Source organism: Cricetulus griseus, chromosome 3 (assembly GCF_003668045.3).
Source record: "Cricetulus griseus strain 17A/GY chromosome 3, alternate assembly CriGri-PICRH-1.0, whole genome shotgun sequence".
NCBI lineage: Eukaryota > Metazoa > Chordata > Mammalia > Rodentia > Cricetidae > Cricetulus > Cricetulus griseus.
The window spans coordinates 146,392,313-146,418,776 of NC_048596.1; the positions used below are offsets into that span (position 1 = coordinate 146,392,313).

The following is a 26,464-nucleotide window of genomic DNA, read 5'->3' on the forward strand; positions in this document are numbered from 1 at the left end:
CATCTTGGGTTTCATAAGCACTTTCTATATATAGCTTGAAGATAGGTTCTTTATTCAGTGTCTTGGGTAATTTTGCATGCGAAACAAAAGGTTAATTTGTGGAAATTTCTGCATCAGATTGGTGCTTGAAAAGTTCCATCTTCTAGAGAAGTTTAGATTTCAGATTCTCAAATGAAGGATGCTCACCATGTAACAGCAGCCTTTGGGGCAGCTCAGACTCCAGAAGAGGGCAGCTCTAGCCATGGGGCTTCCCAAGGAAGGCCAGGTTCTGGCACACCGCTGTTTCCCTGACTGCTCCATGCCTGGTTCACATCTGTGCCCTAAAGGTGCACAGAGGTTTGCGAGATGGAACCGAGAAGGCAGCACATTTTCACCAGCATCAGCAACTCTTGGAGCACATGTAGTCATTGTGGCTTTCCTGTTGCTATAATGAACACTTGACAAAGGCTACTGAAAGGAGAAGCAGGTTATTTCGGCTTACAGTTGCAGAAAGATACAGTCTATCATGTCGAGGAAGGTGTGGTGGCAGGAACAGGAGGCTGGCTGCTCACACTGCATCCATATTTGGCAAGAAAAGGAGACCAGAAAGCAGTCTTGGACTATAAAGCTCAAGTCCCTCCCCCAGTAACCCACTTCCTCCAACAAGGCTCCACCTCCTAAGAGCTCTACAATCTTCCCCAGCAATGAATGTACCAGCTGGGAACCAAGTGTTCAAACACGTGAGCCTTTGGGGAACTTTCTTTGTGTTGTTTTGTATGTTGAGACGGGGTCTTACTATGTATGTAGCACCAACTGGTCAGGAACTCACTGTGTAGACCAGGCTGGCCTGAAACAAACAGAGATCCCCCTGCCTCTGCCCCCAGGGTGCTAGGATTAAAAGTATGCCACCACAGGCTAGCATTTCATATGTAAACTACACCATTATCCAATGGTGGATCTCCTGATGGGAGAAGAGCAACACTTTCTGATCTTGGTGGGGACTATCCAGCATTCCTCCTCTTGAATTCTGAATTGAGTGTTCCCCTCTTTATATACTCATTATGAGAAAATATAGAATGTATTTGTGTATGCATCTGTATATCCACAGCAGTTTTTCAGAACTAAGTCCCACTGGCTACATTTGTAATGTACTGGACTTCTGTGGCTCCCCTTGGGCTGGTTGATCCTACTCATGCTCTGGAGTCCAGCCACAACTAGAGGGACTGCCATCATTCCATCTACTGTGGTCTTGGGCTTTGTCATCTCTAGATCTGGGGCTGGCACATAGTAAGGCTCAGGAAAAGCTAAGAGGACTAGGAGTGACAATTTCACTCCCTGCAAGCCTGGCGTGATAGAAGTCTGTCCAGAGCTTCTCTTATCCTGTTCTTGAAGGCTTTGTCCTCGAGACTAAATCACCCCACATCAGCCCCACCTCTACATATAGCCACAGTGGAAATTAAATGTTTGCGGCTGGATTTGGTGACTACGGGGATACATGTTTTCACATAGTAGTCCTTTCGCTGAGCAGAATCTCTCGTTAGTGTTTCTTAACGACCAGTTCTAGTCTCCGGGGCTGCAAATGACAGTCAAACCTGGGGTGTTGGAATGAATTGATGCTACTAGTGGATTGCAACAATGGAGTAAAATATGGACTATACTGTTAATAAGTAGGAAATTTAAAAATAAGCCCAGCAGTGGAGAGGAGGGAGCTGGACTCTCGAGGAGAATGCTGTCACTGATAAATACTGCTGCATATTCCTGATGAATCCTCAGTGTGGACTGCAACTGGAAAAGGCTTGGTGAGGGTGGCGTAGCATCTGTCTCCTCCACTGCACCTAGGTTTTATCTTATGTGGAACATGCAAACAGAGGTAGCATGCAAGAGGAACTCTAGGCTGTGGAGGGAGTCATCAGCCCATATCATAGCCACATAATCAGAATTGCAGCCCTGCTAAGGGGAAGATGGGAGTCCTGGCTTCTGATATGGTACCCTGGGAAGAACAGGGTATACCTTACTTCAGTTATGTTCCAGTTTGGAATGGAGCACGTGAAACTAATCACAAGAAATCATAGACAAACCCAAATTGTGGAACATTCTGTTAAAAAAATAAATATTTAAGCAACACTAGCCTGTGTTTCTCCAAAGTATCAACGCCTTGAAAGACAAAGGGAGAAACGATGCCAGGATGAAGGAGACTAAGGAGACGAGACAGTGAAATGGGCTGTGTGGTCTCTGCCTGCAGCCCCCAAAGGGGGATAAAATGCCCTCTCAGACATTTTTTTAGTCAGTTGACAAAATTGGAATACTGGCATTGTATCAATGCTAAATTTTCTGAGTATTGTAATTATACCATGGAAGATGATATCCATGTTCTTTAGAAATCCATATCGAAGTACAAGGGGCTCCAGATGTGATCTGTGTTGCTTACTCTAAAATGATTCAAGCCAGGTATGTCAGGACACCTATGGAGTCCCGGCCACATGATAGGCTAAGGTGTGAAGACTGGCTGAGCCCAGCAGTTCAAGACCCACCTGAGCAACTTAACAAGAGTGTCAATAGTAATAATAATAAAATAAGATTTTTTTTGCAGGGCCGGGGGGGGGGGGGAAGGTGTTTCGAGACAAGGTTTCTCTGTGGCTTTGGAGGCTGTCCTGGAACTAGCTCTTGTAGTCCAGGCTGGTCTGGAACTCACAGAGATCTGCCTGCCTCTGCCTCCTGAGTGCTGTGATTAAAGGCTTGCGCCACCAATACCCGGCAAGTAGGATTCATTTTTTAAAATGTGTTCCTGTGTAGAAAAAAAAAAAACGAAGCTAGGAGGAGGGAGAGAGAAAATGAACCTCAACTTTGGTGCAGGGGTGGAGGGTGACAAGAAGCAGGCAGAAGTGCCAGACAATGGTGGCACACGCCTTTAATCCCAACATTCCCAAGGCAGAGGCAGGTGGGTCTCTGAGCTTGAGGCCAGTCTGGTCTACCGAGCAAGTTCCAGGACAGCCAAGGATGCATAGAGAAACCCTGTCTCAAAAAAACAAAAACCAAAAAGAAAAAAGAAAAAGGCAGGGAAGGCAATCCTGGAGGAGTAGCCTATGAAAGCTGGGGATGGAGACACAGGGTCAACAGGACAGCATCAGGCAGGCACCCCAGGTGGAGCATAGGGCAGCTAAGCTTCAGCTTGAGAACCAGTTCACTTCTGAAGGGCATTGGATGTGTGACTTCAAGAGGAAGCTTCACAATTCCTGGCGCCCCCCTCCACACCCTACTCTAAATGAGAGGTTGTTTGTGACCCTTGCTCCCCCTGGTAGGTTGGAAGTGGTGCTGTTGAAGACCTGGCTCTATGGGTCTCTATGCTCAAGCCTTGCTGGTGTGAGCTCCTGGAGTCATGTGCTGCCTGTTGGTTAGCTGTCATGCCCAGTTACTGGGAATGGCCAGGAAAGCTGTGTGAGCTGAATGAGAAAGGTGGGCGCCCTCTATCTGTTTACTTTGCTGTCACTCTGGGGAGACCCAGGAAGACCTGGAGTGAGAGAAAGTGAAAGAAAAAAGAAGAGTGAGGGAAGGATGGGGTGAAGAGTTAGAAAGGGTGTGAAGAGGGGACCTGACCCTTAGAAACAGGAAGAGCTTAAAGGCTCTTCTCACCTTGTCCCACATGACTTGTGGGTCCTGGAACCCAACTAGGGCCATCAAGGGAATGAAGAAAGGACAGACACACGCAAAGGGAGGCTAAGGTCTGGTTGTGGGGTTCATGTTTGGATTGAGGATACCTACTGCAAGCCAGAACCTTTTTATCAGGTATAGCACGGGGGCTGGCAGTGAGTTTGGGTAGGCAGGCTCTGTATGTGAGCTGTCTCAGGCTGTCCATATCCCAGAGGGTGACACTAGGTAGTCATTTATAAACACTCACACTTGGAAACCCTGAGGAAGGCTTTGCCACTCCTGTGGAACTGAGGCATTGGAACCCTTGACATGGCTGTCTACTCCATACTTAACTCCCTCAGGGCTTCCTCTGTTTCCTCTACCATAGAAGTTCAAGACAATGTATGGGACTACACCCCTTCTGTCAATGACCTGCTGTGTGGCTCTACGTAAACCATTTGAATCCTTCCCTGTTGCCTGGGCAGTCAGTAGCCAGGGATGTTCAGAACATCAGTTCACAAGCTGTTAAAGCATACTGTGTACTTTGAAAGGGTACAGAAAGGCACACAGTTTGGTGCCACTGTCTTTACTGTATGTGTTGACACTTTCCAATCACAAACTTGTCACCCTGTGTCCAAATGTCTTGAACATGCTGGGATAGATAATTACCATAGGTTCTTTGAGATGCCAGTTAAATTGTGGCTGAGTGTTCTGCAGGCAAATGTGTGCTTTTTGATGATCTTATTTGGGGCTCCTACCAAAGAGCCCCTGCCCTAAGTTAACGTGTTTGGCTCTGAAGGGCCAACAGAATCACGGCTGCTCCTAACACTGTAAGTATTTATGACAACCATAGAAATATCTGGGAATTTTAAGTAAAGAAGTATTTAAAATATATAAAAATAGAAACTAGGTGGCCTAAGACCTAACCTCTCTCTTTTAAGAGTTTGGATTAGCCAACTGACTATGTCTTTGTGTGGACTCTCTGAGTGCTGATAAGTAGGCTACACCCTGTGGGTTTATTTTCACCATTTTGAATGGCAGTATTAGGTCATAGGAGCTGTGATGTTTGAATTCACAGATGGAATGAGTACATTTATGTGACAGACTGCCAGTGAGAATTAGAGGACTTGTTAGACCAAACTCTTTCATTTCCATGTAACAGGATCCTCACCACTCACCAAGTAACTCCCTAGCATCCCAGCTACCCATCCTGCTCTGTGATGGGGAGGCAGCAGCATGGGTCCTGATCAGAACTCAGTGAAGTGGACATTGACTGATCAGGTGCATTTATCAGGACAGTGATTTACAATTCAGGCTGTTTCAAGCCTGCAGTGGAGACAACTTCCTTGGCAGTCGATTCACCAGGACCACACTCTAACATCCTAAAGTTAACTGTCAACCTCTGTGTTTGCCCTAATTTCCCATGTGTGAAGGAATGCCATCTGTCGAGAGTATTCAGTTATTTTCCTATCTTCAGCATGTCCATTGTATTTACTAACAAAGGGGCAGCTGTGTCAAAAGCACCAGCAAAGCCTTGCTTCCCTGAGATGTTCTGAATACCCATTTCTTCATTCCATTTGACAAATATTTATTGAATGACTACTATGCTGGGCATTGCCCTAAGCCTTGGGATAGTTGGAGGAAACAAGTCAGGCAAGAATCTCTGTTCTAATGGGGTTTATATGGCACAATGTGTTCTGGATACTTGTATTTTCTCGTGAACTAAAGAGCAAATGTCACTCGGCTCTTTGGGCATCTCCTTCTCTTTCAGTGATTGAACCCAGTGCATGGCTCATGCTAAGCAAGTCCTCTACTACTGAGCCATGTGCCAGCCAACTGGGCACTGTTAATCTTCTTTCTTTGGTATTCCTTTGGTCTTAAGGCTTTCGAAAACTCTTTTCTCTGTGTCCTGACATTAAGCAGAGTTGAAAATCCTCAACTTCATTTCTGAAGATTGAGATTCCCCTGGTGGGTCACCAGCCTGCACATCTAATCATTTTGGCATACATGAATCAAGCAAGTGTGTATTAACCAGGCTGGCTCGTGCCCCTGGCTTGTTTTCCATCTTTGAGATTCTGTCTCAAGATAACATAATCTGAGCTGCTGGAGGGCTAGTATTCTGAAGTCTTTGAAGATTCTGATGCCATTATCCTTTTTAGATGGATTTTAGTCTTTCCTCTCTGTGGAAGTTATAGCCATTACAGTCATAATAGTCTGATGAGAAATTTGAGGCAGTGGGGGAGGAATTAGATTTGCAGAGCTCTGAGACAGTGTGAGATGTAGCTTTGGCATGCCTGCCAGGATCCCAAAGCCTGGGTTGGGAAGACAAGAAACGGGGGGGCGCGGGGGGGGTGTTCCATGTAAGATCAGTAGAATTGGGTCAGGCCAGCACTAAGTGATGGAGATCAGAGACTCCAGTGTGTATTCCACTCCAGTAACATGGAGGGCTTAGGGCACAGGGATGAGGGCTTATCCAATATGAAGCTCTGGGTTTCTGAGCCTACCTGACATGGGGTCATCAAAATAAGACTATATTATGAAACTAATGATACACAAAGCACCTACTATGTGTTAGGTACTGTGCTGTTTGACCAGTATCCTTCCGTCACATTTTCATTACTCCTCTTGAATTAGGTGGTACTAGCTTCTATACACAGAGGAGCAATATATGGCCTAGAGGGGTTGAAAACATGGCTGAGGAACTCTAGAGCTGATGCAAACAAGCAGCGTTAGTAGCTTTCTCCTGCTGCTCCCACTTGACCCCCTCTCCACAGACACCCTGGTTTATTTTCCTAGGAATTCCTACTTGTGTGTGGCAAATTGCACTCACCATAGGAAGTTGGCTCTTCCTTCCTCATTAGTACTTGATTCCTGTTCACTCAGTGCACCCTCTGTCTTTCACTCTTCCCAGACTTCAAGCATGTGTGCACCCTGATTTGCTAATGTGTTCTTGGTCAAGGTGTTTTGGGGTCTTACTCTCCATCTCGTCATTTGCCTCCACTGCACAAAGTCAGGACAACCAAAAGCAACACTGTCACTTCTGGTTACAGCTGCTCTGAGCAGCTTTCATTGGCTTCTGTCCCCACCTGCTGAGTCAGAAGTGGGCCAATCCCCTCAGAACCACCCCATCCTTGTGGAGAGGCTGCAGTTAAATTTGTGTCTTTGTAGCCTGCTGAGCAATCCCAGCTCTCTGTTTCCCCATGTCAGAAATTGCCACAATGTCCCATCAAGGCAAGACGATTTTCAGTGCAGTTGTCTCTACTTGAAGTGATGATGACCTTGCCCCAGCTGTCCCGGGAGGACGGCGGCTTGATGAGTAAGTCCCGAAGCTTGCTAGATGTGGCTCAGCATTTCACACACACAGCCTTGGACAGACAGACCCCAGTGTGGGCCTTAGGACTCGGTTGGACTCAAATGTTCTGACAGTCGGTCCTGAATGTGTCTCTCTGCTGTTTGTTTTGCTAACTTGTGTTTCCTTTTACAGCGAATGACAAGATTGAAGACATCAATGGCTGTCCAAAGAACAGATCGCAAATGGTAAGTGGGTCCATTGGTAGTGTTTGTGTAAGGTGAGAAGGCTGTGACTCAAGCCCTGACCAGCTTGACAAACAATCACACCAGAAGCTCTGCCCCTTGGGGTCATGTTAATTCGCCGTCAGCCACCCCCATGTAGCTATGCTTTCTGCTTCTGACACATTTGTTGGCATTCATTAAGAAATGGCTGTGACATTTGTGTAGATTGTCAGGCTGCAACAAATGAAATATCCTTTATGTTGAAAATAAATCATACAAGCTGGGCATTGGTGGCGCATGCCTTTATCCCAGCACTTGGGAGGCAGAGGCAGGTGGATCTCTGTGAGTTCGAGACCAGCCTGCTCTACAAGAGCTAGTTCCAGGACAGCCTCCAAAGCCACAGAGAAACCCTGTCTCGAAAAAAAAAGAAATGAAAAAAGAAAAGAAATCATACAGCATGGGCACAAACACATTCATGCATAGAACATGAACACTCTATGACTCAAAGATCCGTGATCATTTCTTCCTGTGTGGGGTGCAGAGACTTGGACAAGGTGGTGGGATCCTACTGATGAATGTGGGACATGTGGTCTGGTTGCCAGTATAGGTGAGAGGGACACCACGTTGGCACTGTTCTTGTGAGAAATAAACGTGACATCCGGACTCTGCTCAGCAACCTTGACAAGTGATGCATTTAAGCTTTAAGAAGGCAAAAACTAGTCTTTTGCTAGTTTAGTGTGTTCTTTCCTCGTGTTGCCAAGTCTTTGACTTCCTATCGATCCCTGAGTTGGGAGAACAGGATCTGTGATGAGGGAACTTGCATTGCTTCACTCGAGAATGCATGCTGTCAGAGTCTGGTAGAATGTTCCAACCTGAATTTGGTTGGATTCACTTCCGGAAATCTAAAGGAGGGCGTAAAATAATTTTCCATCCCCACTGCTTGACAGGTGTCACAGACATTCCAGAGTGCCTGGCATTTCTCAAGCTCTCTTTAATTTTCTGACATGTTTGTATCCTGAAGAGTTGGGCAGAAGGCAGCTTTTTTAGACAACTTTTTAAAATGCACAAAACCTATTTTTAGTGTGTGTGTGTGTGTGTGTGTGTGTCAGAGTGTCATTTTCCAGTTTACATTCTGAAACAAGTTTCTTTTGGGTGAGCCCCGAAGGCCTTGTCTCCTTTTGTTTGATCCACAGACCAGCCATTCCTTATGTAGGAAAATCCCCAGACTCTGAGAACTGCTCTGACTCTTGGGAAGCCTTGGCTGCTATTTTTACTAGTGCTACTGCAGCTGTCTAGTGTATTAATAATTGAAAAATTTTGGACACCAGAAGACTTAATTTTAGTGCAAGCATTTACATACACGGGTCTATCTTCATGTGAAAGAGAGACATTCCTTCCTTCTAGGACAGATATCAATGCCTTTGTCCTACTGTTGTTATGTGTGTAGAACTGACATTTGAAGGTAGGCTGCCTTTTATTTTATTTGGTACAAATGTATTTTCTGCAGGGTTTATTGGAGATGCTGCTTGTTATTAAAGTCTGTTTTCAAGTTTATAAAATATCACCATCTCAGACTCTTCTGTGAAATGTTATTTTTATCTGCAAATGTGTTTGTTATAAATACTGTCACAGCAGCAAGGCAGTCCTGTGGCTTCCCCACAGCTCAGCTATGTTAGCACTGGGGGGGCAGCATGGGGTGGTTTTCTTTTTTAGAGCAGCAATATAAAATTCTATAATTGCCTGTGATAATTGGTTACAGTCTGGAGTGAGGAGGCAGACAAAGTCTCTTGGCAAACATAGCAGAGAAGAGTTCAGCAAAGATGATGTGTGGCTCAGAAAATGAAGACTGTATATGATAGCCATTCTCTTCTGTTGAAAATGAGGAGGATGGTGATATGTACCACAGGATATTTTCCTTTACAGTAACATAAAACAGTGACAAGTACATGAGGCAGAGGTACCAGATCATGTAGGAAGTGAGGTATTGCCTTGACTGACTGAATCATTATGTGTGTGCATGCATGTATGTGTGGGTGCATGGCGTGTGTGTGTGTGTAAACACTGATACAGAGTTAAAATGTCTGCACTCCTGTCAAATATAATTTGATAGTATGCCAGTTACCATCTCTAAGCTCCTAAAAAGCTAATCTCCTGGTTAGGTATTATTTATTTTTTTAAATAAATTATTGAATTTTTATTTTATGTGCATTGATTATCAGATCCCTGGAACTGGAGTTACAGACAATTGTGAGCTGCCATGTGGGTGCTGGGAATTGAACATGGGTCCTCCGGAAGGGCAGTCAGTGCTCTTAACCACTGAGCCATCTCTCCAGCCCCTATTATTATTTATTTTTATTATTGTTGTTATTGTTGTTTTCTGGGTGCTTTTGTTGTTTTTGGTTTTTTTTTTGTTGTTGCTGTTTTTTTTTTTTTGAGACAGGGTTTCTCTGTGTAGCCTTGGATGTCCTAGAACTTTCTCAGTAGACCATGCTGGCCTTGAACTCACAGAGATCCACTTTCCTTTGCCTCCCGGGTGCTGGGATTAAAGACATGTACCACCACAGCCTGACAACATTATTTGGGGTGATCAGTGATGACCCTTTGCTGTTTGGAGGAGAGCATCATTTCGGTAGAAGGAAGATGACACACAGTGAGATGAGAACTTGCAAAGGCTGTTCTACCGGGAGGGTTAGTGACTCTCCCAAATTACAGAAAAGGAATATCCTCCAAGAAGCCTTTAGTAAAGGAACTGAAGAAAAGCAACTATTCCAAGCAGGGGTCTGATGCATCAGCTGGTCAGTGAGCTTTGCAGGAAGAACAAACCTGGAAGAGAGGCCACTTTCCCTCCCTTCCAATACCCTGTCCACAAGCGGGCCAGGAGCTCTAGTTTCTCCTCTAACCACACTCAGACCCTGCTTTGAGTCCCACTCTTCTTTTAAAGCATGGAAAAGTGAGAACACTGGAAAATGGGCTGGAATTCCAGGAGTAGAGGCATTACATCCTATTGGCCAGTCAGTCAGCCAACAGTCACAGAATGTCTCCTGGTGCCAAGCCATGAGCTAAGCCAGGTGAATAGCCAGCAGCCAGATGTGGTCTCAGCACACACGACAGTCAGATGAATGGGCAGAGAACAGAGAACAGTTAGAACACTTGACTCTATGACCCACCCCACCCCAGGGCAATTATTTCTAAGGCAGGTATCTGGGAAGGCTGGAGTTCTGGCGGCTCTGCAGTGTCTACCCTTGCCCTGTTGTACCATGCTGAAAGGTGGGCCTGGAAAAGACCTCACAGACATGGAGGACTGTTTAGACATGGGATAAGCCTGCTTCTTTTTCCATCTCCAGATTGCTGCATCTAAGGCAGTCCCATAGTAAAGCTTTTTCTGAAGGAAAAGATCCAGGCCATCAGCTTGGATGGGCAGTTCAGCCATGGGATCTAGGAACTGCAAACCTGCCCTGCCCCGCTGGAAGGAGTCATGGACTTCTCGTGTCAGCATTATCAAGTGTCTGTGTGCTGTTTGGTTATAAGCCCTTCTGTACTGGGATATTCCATCCTGGTTAGTTGTGGCTGCTGTGGCATTGCCCTTTGCAGACAGAAGTGTAGGTACCAGGTTGCTCAGTACTATCCCCAGGACTCAGCATCCATGACCCTTAGTGACCAGCTCTTCAGAAAGCAAAGAGTGATGTTGTTGATAAAGTGAGGGCTTCACTTTTCCAGGGCAAGCCTGACCTCAGCTTGTTTTTATGGAGGCTGTTAGACTATTTCAGTCTGACTTTGAGTCTTTGGGAGCCAAATCCTTGGACATGGTACTCTAGAAACATCATTCCCCATCCCACCCTCTTTCCCTCCTCCCCTACCAAACGTATCCCATTGACCCTTAAGTAAGTTAGTGTGTGCGTCAAAGCTGGTTGAAATGTTTTGGCTGTATGATGTTGCCATAGCAACCAAGGGGGCATCTCTTTGGTTTTGAAATTATTTGTTCAGCAGAATTAAGCGTTAGTTTGGAAGAAGAAGAAAAAAAAAAACATTGCTTGGAGCTCAGCCAGAGGGTACTGAGCAGCCCCTGGGCTGCTCTTTCTCGCCTGTAGCTCAAGGCCCCATGAGATCTCTGGGGCTCTGTTCCCTGTGGAGCCTTGGACTAGCCAGTGGCAGGCGATGGTTTTCTCTTTTAATCATTGTTTTAAGCAACTTGGCTTTCTGGCCTTCTTTGGGGGAGGCATAGAGTTGGGCCTTTTAGAAAGGGGACTCACACCTGCCTTTCCCTCCAGCCAGGCCTGCATTCCAACTGCCTGCTGGCCCCTCTGTGGCTCTCTGGGAATCTTCTTGCCTTTTCCCCTGGAGTATGTAGACTGATTACTCCTGGGTTACGAGCCAGGCAAGGTTCAGCTCCTTTCTGCTCTTCTGTGACCTGGAATTAAATGTTTAATCTTTGAAGCCTGGAGTTTCCTGTCCTATGAAGTGAAATGATAATAGCACACAACTCATAAAGTTTTTGTGTGTGAACTCATGGGGCCATGAAAATACTGATAGCTGATAACGATTAAAATGGTAAACCACACTAAAGCAGTCAGTGTTTGGTCCAGGGACTGTTAGAATACTGGATAAACATCCTTATTTCATCTCCTTGTAGCCAGCAGGTGAGTTTGCTCCCTCCTTTTCCCTGACTCCTTGGCAGTTTCAATGGTGATGATTCTGATGCCATCATTTTAGTGGTTTATGTCGTTAAGGATGTAAAACTCTTGAGAAATTGGAGGGAAAATGCCAGTTCTCTCCTCCCCAAGGGGGAGAGACTCAGAATTTTGCATATAGTTTAGTAGATTGTGGATCACAGAGGTTGGCCCACTGTCCTTTGGAACTCCAGAGACCTCAGGCTAACCCAATACCCCTCCCCCCTTTTAGAGCATGCCCTTACTCCTGTCTCTGCCCTGTGAAAAATGCTAATACCCAGGTTGCCAAGACAGACTCTGCACTTAAGTATGGACAAGGAAATAGCAGGACTTTGCAAACTTCTTCAAGTTCCATGGGAAGAATATTCCACCAGTGTTATATGCAGAACTACCATTCACAAGTGATAAGAGCTGAATTGCTGCTACAAGAAGAGTGGGACCCTTAGGGCTGACCTACCCTGGCCAACCTTTTCTAAGGCCAGCACTTGGGGAAGGCACAGCGATGGAGCTGAGGATGGAGCAAGGTGGCACCAGGCCTCAGGGCCAAGGCAGCAAGTGCCAGCTCTGGTCCTCCCCCTCTCTTCCCTCTATGATAGGATTAGGGCTTCTTTTTTCTTCTGACCCCTAAGGTTGCAGTGCATATGCATCTTGAGGTGTCCCAGGGTATGTTGTTTAAGCTCTGAGGACCATTTTCTGTCACCACCAGGATCAGGACAGTACTTGAAAGCATTGCCTTACAGTTGATCTAAGTGCTGGGCATGGGGTACCACTCAGTATGTTCTTCAGGTCAAAGTAGGTAAGTTGTTACAGACACACTCATCCAGGATAGTGTCCAGCCTTATCTATTAATCACTCCTGCCCAGTCCCTTCCTAACACTGTGGCCCTGATAATCCACTTAGTTTCAGCTTTTCATTCCTTCTCTGGAACATGTGAGAGAGGGACAAACCAAAAGAACTTACAGAGCAAGCATCAGATTTACCCCACAGGTACCACCATGCCAGGAGCCCAGCTAGTTGTGTGCGGTTCTCAACACTGATTTTTTGTTGTTGTTGTTTTTTGTTTTTTGTTTTTTTGGGTTTTTGGGGTTTTTTTGTTGTTGTTGTTGTTTTGTTTTTTGAGACAGGGTTTCTCTGTGTAGCTTTGGAGCCTATCCTGGCACTCTCTCTGGAGACCAGGCTGGCCTCGATCTCACAGAGATCCGCCTGCCTCTGCCTCCTGAGTGCTGGGATTAAAGGCGTGTGCCACCAACGCCCGGCCTCAACACTGTTTTATAGTTACTTTTCTCATTGTTGGCAAATACCTGACAAATGCTTATCTGACTCCTTCATGGTGGGGAAGGCCCAGAGGTAGGAGCTTAAGGCATCTGGGTCATGCTGTTTCTGAATCCAGAAAGCAGGGAGAGAAAAATGCTGGTACTCAATTCATATCTCCATTTTCTTCAGTCTGGTACCCCAGCTCATGCGGTGGTGTCTCCCATATTGGGTTGAGTCTTCCAACCTCGCTTAAACCAATGTAGAGGCTCCCACACAGGGATGCCCTTGTTCCCTTAGTGATTCTAAATTCCATCAAGCTGACAGTATTAGGGATCAGCATGGCTTGAAGGTGTCGGGATGATTTTTAATCTGTATTTGCCTATGGAAACTGAGGATTTGGGGGGATAGGACGTTCACCCAGGAGGAGGACTTGGAGAAGGGACACACACACACACACACACACACTCACACACACACACACACACACACACACACAGAATGGTGTCTTCCTCCTCACCTGCCCTTGTTCTCCATGTTTATTGACTTTGGAGACAGCAGCAGTCAGACTTGGCTAGGAGTTAGCAGGAAGGGAGATGTCTGAATGTTTCTGGGAAAGGCCTAAGGTGCCCTGTCACTGAGAACATGGGCAGGTGGCCCCTCGTTGAGATGCCTGTGGGCGCCAGGTCTCTCAGCTCCTTTCTCTACAGATCCTCCTGGGCCAGGAGAGGGGCATCTGCAACCAGATCAAATTTCTAGGCACAGTGACCAGGAGCCCTCCAGCAGCTGCCAGCAAGCCGGCAGCATGCCTTGGGAGTGTCTGAGATCTTCGGGCAGCTGACTTGCCTCTGCACCAGGCTCCTGAGTCTATTTTTACATGGCCTTAAGGGCACACACATGTTACAGAACCAAGAAGGAATGAGGGAAAACTCAGAGGCCACTCAAAGTTTATAGCAAAGTAGGAAGAAGCCAGGATCAAAGATGGCCAGAAGCACCCATAGTTTCCTACCTAGTGGTCATTCCACCATCCTGGTTGTTTTGGGCTATTAACATTTTAAAGGTGGAGGCAGTCTCCATGTCTGTCTCTCTACCTTAGGCCTCTGTTTTGGTTTATTTCATTAAGGATTTTTTTTGTGTGTGTCTGTGTGTCTGTGTGTGGATTTGTGGATGAGTGAACACAGGTGCCCAAGGAGCCCAGAAGTGTCAAATCCCTTAGAGCTAGAGTTACAGGTGGCTGTGAGCTGCCTGACTTGGGTGTTGGGAACTGAACTTGGGTCTGTTAAGAACTACTATCGGCTCTCTATTCCTCTTTTGCACACTCAAGAATAGCTAGAAGGCCCCTTGGGATCTAGTTACTATCCCCTTTAGCTCTGCTGATGGACACCTCAAGGTGTATGAGGAAGGCTGAGTGTGTTCAGTGTTTGTACCTTGATGTGTATTGTCTGGTCTCCTAGGGTGACCTGTGTGTCCTTTCTGGGGCATTGAGGCCTTTAATGCTCAGGTCAATTGTTTCAAGAAGAGCTGACATCATTATGTGCCTGGTGTGTGTGTGTGTGTGTGTGTGTGTGTGTGTTCCCCAGATCTGATCTTAAGAGATATGTACCTCTCACCTGAGCTGCCAAAGCCTCTGTCAGTGAAATGACTGACACACAGCAGGTGTTCAGTATATGTCTGGGAGACAGACAGTCAGAGAAAGGACCTGGCACAGGTGTGTCTGTGGTGGTAGTCCTATTTCACCACCTTCAGGTAGGCAGCAATTGATACCCTGGGTATCAGCATGGAAGTTTTTGTAGGAGTTCAGGAAAATTTAGCAGTGTTCTAGAAACTTCTTTCCTTTGCTTAATTCTTCTTAGATTGATCTAGAAGACTTGACTAGGAAATGCCACTTGTCAGGACACATATCTCATTTTCAGTTGAAATTCTTTTTTTGTTGTTGTTGTTTTGAATAGCATGCTAAGCTATCCAATGGGATGCTACCAGAGATTAATGCCGAGTTGACAAGGATGGCAAGCCACTTTTGCAAGTGCTTCAGATGCTATGTTCATTTTAGTCTCCTGGCAGCTCTCAGATGAGGAGTGTAATCTGTTCATTCTGTTAAGTTTAATGAGGAATCTGGATGCAGGGTTCTGCAGAGTGCACTGGGGGTCACAATAAAAAGCATCCCCTTCCTTCTCTCCCTCCTCACAGCCCTTGTTCCTAGTGTTCTTCGACTGTTTTCATACAGTATTGTACAGGAAACATCTTTGTACACACTGTGTGCTGAACACTGTGCTGTAGACACTTTGCATTAACTGACTGTTTTCACATATCCTGCAGAGGCAGACATAATTACTTCAATTTTTAATAATGAAGGAAACTGAGGCAGACAACAGCTCAGTAGCTTGTCTGAGGCCACCAGCTCCAGTGAGTGGCACTCTGAGGTGCACTCCCCAGAAGCCTGACTCTAGCAAATGCCTTCATTATTATATGTCATTGTATATGGACAGTGATCAAAGAAGGAGGTGAACTAACTGTGACACAGGTGGAAATTACATTGTCCTACCAACCCTAACAGAGACATAAGGAAAGGCTCAGGGGGACAAATTGTTCCATGGGATGGAGAGTCAGTGCGAAAAAAGATGGCATGGACTGTAATGGGGTAGGGCTGCTTGTGTGAGCTAGGCAGAGCCCAGATCTCTCTGAGGCAGCTTCTGACTTGTAAAAAGGGAAGCTGTCCCTAGGCAGGCTGTGAGGGGAGAGGGGTCCAGTGTAAGGGACTCATATCAAGCATACATCAGATGTGCATTCTCATTACATGCCCCCCACCCACTCCCTACTGATCAATGCAACAAGGAGTTTTCTCATGCTCACAAAGTGTGGTCAGACTGAGCAAGGACCCCATCCATATCTGTGTGGCATCCTGATCCCTATGACATGTGCACATGTTGTTTTGCAAGCTAAGGATTGTAACCTGGGCAGACCTGGGGTGGGCACAAGGATCCTTTAAGGGGCAGGAAATAATAGATCCTAGTGGATACCATACTGCCAGCTTTGGAGACAGAGGAAGGAGCCATGAGCCATGGAATGCAGGGGTACTAGGAAAACATCCTGCTGTGGAGGCTGCTCAAATTGACACAGCTCTGAAGCACAGATGGACAAAGCTTGTGAACATAGCTCTGTAAGGCCAGTATGGTACATCTGACCATGTAAATCAATGTGTTGTTCAAAGCTTTTAAGCTGTGTGCTCATAGGAGCATCTGGAAGCTAACACATTCTAGGATTCAAGCATAGTGACTACCAGATCAGAAGGGAAGTTGCGGGGGTTCTTGGCCACAGCTGGCCAGGCTCTTTTCTGTAAGGCTTGGTGGTACCTTCACCATTTGTGTATATGAGGAAGGAGAAGAAAGAGCTCTCAATACCCATACCCTTCAAGCAGGTACAGGTAGGAGAGCTATAGAGCAGTCACAGTCCATTTCTGGCACATCCTCCTGTCCCACCCCCACCTCGTATCACAGGTACCCCAGACTCTGCACAGCCATGAAAGGCTATGAGGTTTCATCTGAGCTCTCGGAGCTGATGCTGATGGATACAGTTCTTCTGCAAATGTAAACTCGGGTGGGTCATGCTCCCCGACTCATGTATGTTTGTCTTGTAATTGACAAGATGTTTAAGCCATTTTTATGAGAGTCTGATCATATTTTATGTGTTATTAAATAACGCCAAAGCTCTGTCTTGCAAGTAGCCTGTTTTCCATCTCCTTGCCTCGCTCCTGGCATTGGGCTATCCAGGTTACACGTGTTCAGCTCATGTTTCTCAGATGGAAGAGCTAAACTGTGAATGATCTGACCACTTGGAGACTTCTCAGAGGCAGAAGCAATGCTGCTCTTCAGATTTTAACAAAGTATAATACTTTAAAATGCTTGAAAAAAAATTTTCCAAGTTGTTCTAGGCCAAGGAATTCTCCCATTCGGTGTCTTGTCTTACAGTTTAACTTAGTTTTAGTTTTTTTATTTTTAATTTACTTTTTTGAGACAAGTTTTCACCACGTTGCCAGGCTGATCTGGAACCCACAAGCCACCCTAGCATCATAGCCGTGCACCACCATTCCTGGCTCATGTTAGTTATAAAGGTGTATGAAAAGACACCAAAGTAGCAAGTTATTCTTGCTTGGCACAGCCTCTTAAGCAAGGCTTCTCAAACTTTAGTGAACATGGGGAATGTGGTAAATGGAAAGTTCTGGGCATGCCCCTGCAGCTTTTTCACCCCAGTGGTCTAGGGAAGAGAAAAGCCTCAACTGGGCATAGTGGCACACACATGTAGTCCCAGTACCTCAGGAGGTTGAGGCAGGAGGATTGCCATGAGTTCAAGGACAGACAGAGCTATGTAGCAAGACAATATGAAAAATTTATGGAAAAGAAAGAAAAGAAAAAAGAAAATCCCCTCTGGGGATGTACCTGTTCAAATATACTTTAAGCACAGTATTTAGTCATCTGGGTGTTCCAAATGTTTTAAGATGGCAGTGTTTACAAATGTCTGCTGAGGTTAGTTAGCATAGGACCTAATCTGGTGCTCTTCTGGGAGACAGTCTTTAAGAATGTTGCATATTGTAAGCTGATGGGGTCTGCTTGTACCTGTTTGTGGCTCTGGTCTCATGGAAGTGAATTCCCTACAGCCCTAATTCCTTGGTTTCTGGGACCCTTACTTTGCCCCATGGATATATTCTAGGGTCCTAATTTATGTTTGTCTTGTAATTACCATGACATTAAAGCAAATTTTACAAGAGACTTTTCTTCCCTAAATTTGTTTGTTTGGGGTGTGTGTGTGTGTGTGTGTGTGTGTGTGTGTGTGTGTGTGTGTGTGTGTGTGTGTTTGATGATGCATGTATGGAGTCAGAGGACAAACTTGCAAAATTTAGTTCTCTTCTTTCACTGCATAGATTCCAGGGATCGAACTCAGGTCAGGGTTTCCAGGCTCAGCAGTAGTTACCTTTACCTGCTGAGCCATTTCACCGGCCCCTGGGCTGTATGATAATAACAAAGCTTTGTAATAGAAACAGAATGTTTTAATCTCTTTAGCTTACTACTAGATGTGAGTCTAGTATTCCTGAGTCTAGCATTCCCTACCAGACTTGAGTGGCTTTGCAGGCAGAGAAGTCTTACCCTGGTAAATGCTCAGTGGAAGTCTGAAGGGCTTTTTGTCTCACAGCTGTGCCAGGCTTGAGGTGTCTGGAGTGGTAGCTAGTGACCTGATACTCAGTGAGGCACTTGGTGTATGCCAGGGTGAGGGGGGGTGGGGGGGTGGAGTGTGCAGCATGCCTCAGACCTTCCTGAGCAGAAAGAGAAATCCAATGATGATTTATAACCATTTGGATCATGGTTTGTATAAAAGCCATCTGGGCCTTGTGCGTGGGCCCACCTCCCTGCACATGTTCTCATGGAGTTCTTATGTTCAGCCGAGCATCAAAGGACTGGTTTTTGTATGTGTGGTTTTTAAATTTTTTTTCTTTTTCTTTTTATATCTCCATGAAACAGAACTTAGCATGGAATGCCTGTTTGTACTTGAAGGCATCCGCAGTCTATGTACTCGCTCAAGAACTGTGAGCCCCTGTGCTCATTTGAGCAGGGGTGGAGGATGGTGGCCTGCAAGTCTCAAGTGCAGGGTCAGAAAAACTTAAAAAGCCTGACTGATGTTCTCAGTTAAATGAGAGTGATCAAAATTGATTTACTGCTTTGGTGGAAAGATAATCAATGAGTTAGCTCTTTATGGGAAACATTGTCTAATACTGGGCAGCAGCTCCTCCTTCTGGGCAGGTGTGGACTAGGTTTGTGTCATCACCATCTCCACCCACTTTTTCTTTCATTGTGAAGGGTAAAATCCAGGGTCTTGTCCATTTTAGGCCAGTGTTCTACTACTAAGCTACACTCCTGCCTCCTCATATCCTCTGGTACCCAGCACCCATTTTTTATTTGTTTGTTCCCCAGCACCCATTTTTTATTTCCCTAAACTATTATATCGTTGCTAGTATTATGAACTTAAGGAATCCTGTGCCTGGCTCTGTTGGAGTTTGAAAGATTCTTGTTCCAGAAGCATTTTGATTTGTGAGGAACACTGTGTGAGTTTATTTTCTATTGCTGTCATAAAACGCCCTGACCAAGAGCAGCCTAGGGAAGGAGAGGCTTGTTTTGCCTTGTAGTTCCAGAGAACATGGAGTCCCTCATGGTGAGGAAGCCATAGCAGCAGGAGCATGAGGCTCACCTGTCAGTCAGGAAACAGAGAAATCACATTTTGTCCCACACAGGAAGAAGCCGGGGTAGAAGTAGGGGGACAGAGGACAGGAGGTGGGCAAACCTCAAAGCCGATTCCTAGTGACACACAGTAGGAGCTCCATCTCCTAAAGGTAACATAACCTACCCTAACTTACCATCTGGGGACCAAGTGCTCAAATGCATGAGCCTTTGAGGGGCGTTTCTTATTCAAATCAGCACAGGTGCCTATCAAAATGCTTTTCCAGGGATTTGCATTGCCTCTGCTTCTGAAGGGTTAAAATACAGTGATTGAACTTGAGAACTTCTTAGAAAGAAGCTGACGGTTAGGAAGACACACTCACACAGACAAGAGACAATGAACACCCAGTGATTGTGTTTCTGGGTGCCAGCTCTGACCAGTTCAAATCTTTCAATTCTTTGCCCACCATTAAAGTGTCCTTGTAGTGACAATTCTACACGCTTGAGGTGAGCTGACATTTGTCTCCTGAGTGGTTTTGTCAGGAGTGGGTTTCCCATGTTGGCATAGATGTAGTGACATTGAGTTGGATTATGTGGCACAGCCCAACCAGAATCTCATCTCTGTGTTCCCTTCTCCTGGAGGAACTGGAAGGCAAGGGCCCAAACGCCTCATATTGACCTGCTGAGAAAGTGTTTGCATAAGCAAATCAAGAGGCCCTTCAGTGCATATGCACATGCACACATGTGTATGCGTGCATGTGGAGACCCGTGGGCCATTTTGGGTGTTTTCCTCAGGTATTATCCACCTTGTTTTCTTAGACACTGTCTCTCTTAAATGTCTAGAATTTGCCAAGTAGTCTAGATTGGTGTATAAACTGGTGACATGACCACTCCATGGTATGTTAAGGGGAAGGTTTTTATTGTCAATATGAGAGAATATCCAAAGGCATCTGGAAGGAGTTCAGAGCAAAAAGAGAAAGTAGAAGACTGAACATGGCCAGGGCTATATGTGAGAAATGGGAGACCAGCAGGGATAGAGAATAGACAACACATAGTAAGAGAAGCAGTAACACACACACACACACACACACACACACACACACACACATACACACACACAGAGAGAGGAGAGAGAGAGAGAGAGAGAGAGAGAGAAGAGAGAGAGAGAGAGAGAGAGAGAATATAACAAGAATAGTAGGGTTATAAGGACAACGAACAGCTGCAGGGAAGTCTGTGAGGAGTATAAGGTAGAGGAGAGAAGAGAAGAGAAGAGCTAGGATGCTAGCATGGACTTTGAAATGTGTAACAGGTACTTTCTATACTGGGGTATCCTGGAGGCCAGCATGACCTTTGATATTCTAATAGATACCACAGATAGCCATGTGTTCCTTCTGTCAGAAGTAAGAGAAATGACTTCTTTGGTAGAGGGGAACCCATTTCATAAGTTCCTGAGGAATTCTGGCTTTTATCTAACTGCCAGAAAATCCTCCTATAGTCAAGTTGAGCTCATTTCTGGATATTTGGACCATCTTTGGGGGTCTGGGGAATTGGAGTTTCCTTTGGACCTTATGGCTGACTGATTAACCAGCAAGGCCCAAGGGTCCACTTGTCTCCACCTTACTCATGCTGAGACTTCACAGTGTCTGGCCTTTTCTGGTTTCTGGGCTTGAACTCAGATCTTCATGCTTACAAAGCAAACCTTTTACCAACAGAGCTATCTCCCCATCCCTTGATCTCTATCTCTGTGTATTCTGTGCAACTGTTCTTATGAGACTCCTTTAAGAAGGACTTTTGGGGATTTGGCTCTGATTTTCAGATCCTACTAGTTGCTGTGTTTACTAGTTGGTGTAGAGTAGACTGTTTCACCATCACCCAGCAGTTAACCTTAGTCTTTGGTGTGGGCGTGGAGAGTAGACGGGTGCTGTCTTCTTAGTACATTGAGAAAGAGGTGACAACACATGAAGTGGTCAGTATTCCTGTTTGTGTTTTTTAATAAACATGAATTTTTAAACAGTAAGTGGGAATTTTATTTGGCTCAACTGAATGCTTGCACAAAGATATAAATAGTGACAGAGATTAGCATTCTATGACAAACCAAACGCTGTCACTGTTTCCGCACAGGTGCACCAGGGATCGTGTAGCCTTGGGAAGTTCAAGGGTGTCCTGCAATGGAGCCCTCCCATATTCATTGTATTTTCCTCATTCAGTGGCCGCATCATGTCTCTAACATTCTGGCTCTCCAGGAAGCAGAGTTGAGGTCTATTTCAATTATTAATGCTATTTAAGTTATTTTTGTTCTCATAGTTTCTGACTGAGTGGCATGTGGCCTTAGTCATATTATATAGGTCAAATCTAGTTTCTTGGTCTGAGGTATCTTGCATGTGACTTGCAGAATTCCCAACTCTATGTTAGTGTTTAGTGATGGTATATAATTCGAGTCCAACCCCTCAGCTATACCTGCAAACAGCTTGTGGGATAAAATGAAATGTGCTTTGTTGTTCTGGCTGTGGTGGCCTGAGTGTAGGACTATAAACATGCAAGGCTACAAGAAGAGGCAGAGCATGGTGAGCCCATGGCTAGCTCTAACTATGAAAACTGACTCTTTTGGTTTTTTGTTTGTTTGGATTTTTGTTGTTGTTGGGTTTTTTGTTTGTATTTTTGTTTTTGTTTGTTTGTTTTTTGTTTTTTGTTTTTTTCGAGACAGGGTTTCTCTGTATTGCTTTGGAGCCTGTCCTGGAACTAGCTCTTGTAAACCAGACTGGTCTTGAACTCAGAGATCCACCTGCTTCCGCCTCCCAAGTGCTGGGATTAAAGGTGTGTGCCACCGATGCCCGGCCGGGAAACTGACTCTTAACACTGTTGTGACTGTGAGTTTTTTTGTTTTTGTTTTTGTTTAATGGAGTTGTTGTTTACTTGGAAGCCAGTGCATGCCCAGTAGGCTGGCTGTTCCTTGAGGAAAGACAATATTGTTCTGACTGTCACTGTGTTGTCTGCATCTAGGCTAGGGCCTGGAAGAGGGGAAGGGGATTAATTGATGTTTTTCAAGGACCACGTGAGACCTCTGGGTTCTTCTATTCACTTCTCAGACAAGCTTCTTCTGCAAGTGTCCATTGTCCTATGATTCCTCATGTTTAAAGAACTGGAAGTCATGATTTTTCTGGTTAAAATTAGTGTCTGGGTTTGTTCCTTCTGTCTGAGTAAAGCCAAACATTTCTGCAAAATGCTATGTAATTTTTAAATGTAGATTTGCTTTACAGGGTTAGCTTTTCCATTACTGTAACAAATTCCTGAGAGGATCAGCTTCCAAAGAGAAAAGTTTCATTTGGGCACCCTGGTTTGGAAGCTTCACTCCATATCTGATATAGCATGTTGTTTCTGGGTCTACAGCAAGGCAGCCATGCATCATGGTGGGGAACACACAAAGCCCTCCTCCCTTCAAGCTACCACAAAGTGAAGAAGAAATAGGAAAGGTAGCATCCACCTGTCCCTTTTAGCACACCCCCAGTGACTAGGCTACCCACCATGCCCAATAGCACCTTCTGGGGGTGTGAAGCCTTTAGCACATTTCAATATTTCAATGACATTTCAGATCCAAACAACAGCAGACATTCACATTGTATATGATTCCCATCACTGACTTAATTGGCTCATCTGTCTATCACTGCTCCTGCTATGCCTTTGATCCCTAGGGACTTGATTAACAGCTGATAGTTTGTGCCTTTGACAGACACCTCCAGGCCCTGGTAACCTGTATGAGGCACTTCAAGATGGCCTGCTTGGCTCTCCTCCATTTTCTGTTTGTAGTCTGCTCCTCACTTGGAGTTCTTGACTTCTCAGAGTGCCAGTATCATAGTTAGTTTCAGCTGTCAATTGACACAAATTCACCTGAAACTGCAACTGAAAGATTGAACATACCATGCTGGCCCATGGCCCTGTCTGTGAGGCATTTTCTTAACTGCTGTGGGTAGTGCTCTCTCTTGGCAAGTGGGCCTGGGATGCATAAGAAAATCAGCTAGCTGAGAAGGCCAGAGGGAGCAAGCCCTGAAGCATCATTCCATGCAGGCTGAAGGAGGCAGGAAGACATGCTTCAGTTCCTGCCTTGAGCTTCTGCCCTAGCATCCCTTCATGATGGACTGTAATCAAATAAATCCTTTCCTCCCCAAGTTGCTGTTGGCCAGTGTTTAGTCACAGCTGGAGAAAAGCAAATTAGAACAGGGAAGGAATTGGAGCAGGGAGAAGGGAGAGCTGTGCTCTGACTGAATGCACAGAGCATAGCCAGCCGTCCTGTGCAAAGGTCCCCATTACCAGTGGCTTTCCTCTGCTTACAACGCCTCCATCTGTGAAATCAGGCAGAGGTCAGCTCTGGAGATCCACTCTGGAAGTCTCCAGGGTGAAGACTGGTTTTAGCACCTTTGTCAGGCTCGATTTGTTTCAAGGGAAAATTTGGAAAGTTGGAAAACCCTAGGAATATGAACTAGTCTAGGCAGTTGGAGACACAATGGAAAAAGATAGTCACTGGAGGAATTTGAGAGGCTTGGTTTCAATTTCTCCCCTTCTAGAATTTTTTTTTTTTGTATCCATATGGACTTATCCATTTGCTAAAACATCAGAGAAACTCCTATAAAGTTTCCTTTTTTTTCTCAAGGAATTCTTGACAGCATCTTGGAAAGCTAAAGTTATAAATATTATAAATGGTATGGTAGCTAATGTTGCCAAATCGCAGGAAAGAGCTGGGCAAGGCAACAGAGAAGGAGGAGGAACAGGCGGACATGGAGCCGTGTGCCACACCCAGCCATATTCCCACTTTCTCAGGCTTTCTAGCTTCCAGCCCACTTGGATAGATAAGCTCTCTCTGGCTCTAAAGCAGCTTCCGTACCTGATGACAGTGGTGGGGACTTGAGAATAGAGCTTAAGTTGCCTTTTTTTTTAGATAAATAAATTGGCTGGGCATGGTAGCTTATGCCTATAATCCAACACAAGGGAAAATAAAATTACTGTCAGTTTGAGGCCAGCTTGGACCATAGAGTGTGACCTTGTCTGAGAAAAACCAAGGCTGGTGAGAAAGCTCAGTGGGTAAAGCTGAGTTTGGTCCCCAGAATGCATATAAAGGTGAAAGAGAAGAACTGACTCTATAAAATAGTCCCAACCTTCACAAGTATGCCGTGGCACACGTGCGCATGCTGGAGCATCTGTAACTCTAGTTTCAGGCACCCAGCACCCTCATGCTAGCAAAACACCACTACATGTAAATTAAAAAGGGGGGCTAGTAACTTGCTTTTAAGTTTGTGACAGACAGTCGTACATCTTTGAGCTAGAGCCTGGTGTTTCGCCATTCATATATGGTGCTCTGATTGTCTTGATCACAAACTATCCATCATCTTGGACATGAATGTTTCTTTGAGGGACAGCATTCCAGTTCTCTTGTCTAGCTATTCTGCTTAGACAATAGTGTTCACTCTCGTCAGCCTTCTTTGTGAGAGAAGACTGGAACTCATCCCTCCCATCTGTCCAAGACTTTGTGCTCCTTAGCATCCTGAAAAGCAGATTGACAAACCATCCAGGCAAGTGGCAGTCAACTGATCTACAGGTCAGGCCTGGACGATCCCAGTATTTCTTCTGTCTAGGAAAAGATGGACAACTGAGGTATGCTCCCTCACTTCTGAAGATTCCTTCTAAAATAAAAGCTCTGTGTGAGCTTTTCTAGGGCTACACTGACTGAGATGGGATGAAACAAAGTGTGGCTGGCAGAGCAGACACCAGGCACGTCCCCTTAGCATGTACAGGAAAGGCAGCCCTCAGGTGACCAGTGTTTAGGAGGATGTGTCCCCAGAGTGTAGTTTGTTTTGTTTTATTTTTTTTAGTTTATTTTGATATTCTTTCTATTTATTTATTTATTTATTTATTTATTTAATTTGTATAAACAGGCATAGAAATGTACCTTGCCTTGTGTGTCTTGGATCTTTGGGAACCCTGACTGAAGTGAAGACAGACACAAAAATGCATGCACATGGGAAGGCAGAGTTCTGAAGGACTGTGTGCATGCTGATAAAGTGGCACCGAACTTTATTTATTATGTACAGCAAATGGGAGAGGGGTTGATCATTCTCAGGCTATAAACATCCAGGAGAAGAAAGCTGCACTTGCTATTTGTACACATTTATCAATCATTTGTAAGCACTTGGACTTGGACAGAGAGACTTAGCCTTTCTGAACCTGACCCATATGAGGAATGGCTTTCCCATTGTCCCATGGATCTGAGAGACCTTGAGTCCTTAGCATGGCCGTTCCCATGTCAACAATACACATTGACTCAAGACTTCACTCACTCAGAGCTTCCTCTGCTCCCTGCAGAAATGAGGAAAGGTTATCAGAGGAGCACAGTAACCTTTAGATAGGAAACATTCCTTTTACATGGGATCAGACGTTGAGGGCTACTTCTGTGTCTCCTCATCTCAAGTCCATAATCCCTAGAGCTTCATGTGGAGTCTGTGGCTGGAGCCACACCCAACACAGAATAGCCCATCCTCAGGCTCAGCTAGGAAGGATGTGGATGCAATTGCCTTGGTGAAGGAAAGGTCCTCCTTCCACTGTGGGGTCCAGAGCTGAAATTCAAGTCATCCGGACTGTGTAGCAGAGGCACCCTTACCTGCTGAGCCATCTTAACAGCCAGTGATGGTTATTTTTGATAGCAAGTAGCACCACCAGGAATGAAGAACACTCCTCTCTCTCTCTCTCTCTCTCTCTCTCTCTCTCTCTCTCTCTCTCTCTCTCTCTCACACACACACACAGAGAGAGAGAGACACAAAGAAAATCATTTGAGCTAATATAAATTTTAGAAGTCACACTGCTTTTTGAGTGACAAAATTTGTGTGTTCAAACCTTGCCTTGCCTAGGGTCTAGGCATTTTGTGATTTTTTTTATTTTTAAATAAAAACATGGCTGTGACATGGCTTGACTTTGATGTAATAGCTCCTTGCCCTCTTCCAGAGTGGAGAGCACCAAGGAGCACAGTGAGAAGTTTGTGTGGATTTGGTATGGCCAAGGCCCCATTCTACCAAAAGCGCTAAGCTCCAGGAGAGACAGTCATCTTTGCTTGCATTCAGCATTTTCATGTGCTTTGCACTCGGCTCTGCTGGTATTCAGAGAAAGATGTTACCATGGCAACAGCTACAACAGATGGTATTTGATCACTGTCCAAGCTACAGAGGAGATAGACAACAGTAC

At 45.3% G+C, this 26,464-nt stretch overlaps 1 protein-coding gene across 11 annotated transcripts in view; it reads left to right on the forward strand.

Moving 5' to 3' along the window:
* Nav2 (neuron navigator 2) overlaps positions 1-26,464 on the forward strand; it is a 356,301-nt gene that overhangs the window by 120,482 nt on the left and 209,355 nt on the right. For all 11 annotated transcript variants that reach the window (XM_027410497.2, XM_027410500.2, XM_035442487.1 and 8 more), the window contains exon 3: positions 7,091-7,143. In XM_027410497.2, coding sequence (XP_027266298.1) covers positions 7,091-7,143 — 53 coding nt within the window. The remainder of the gene's footprint in view (positions 1-7,090; positions 7,144-26,464) is intronic.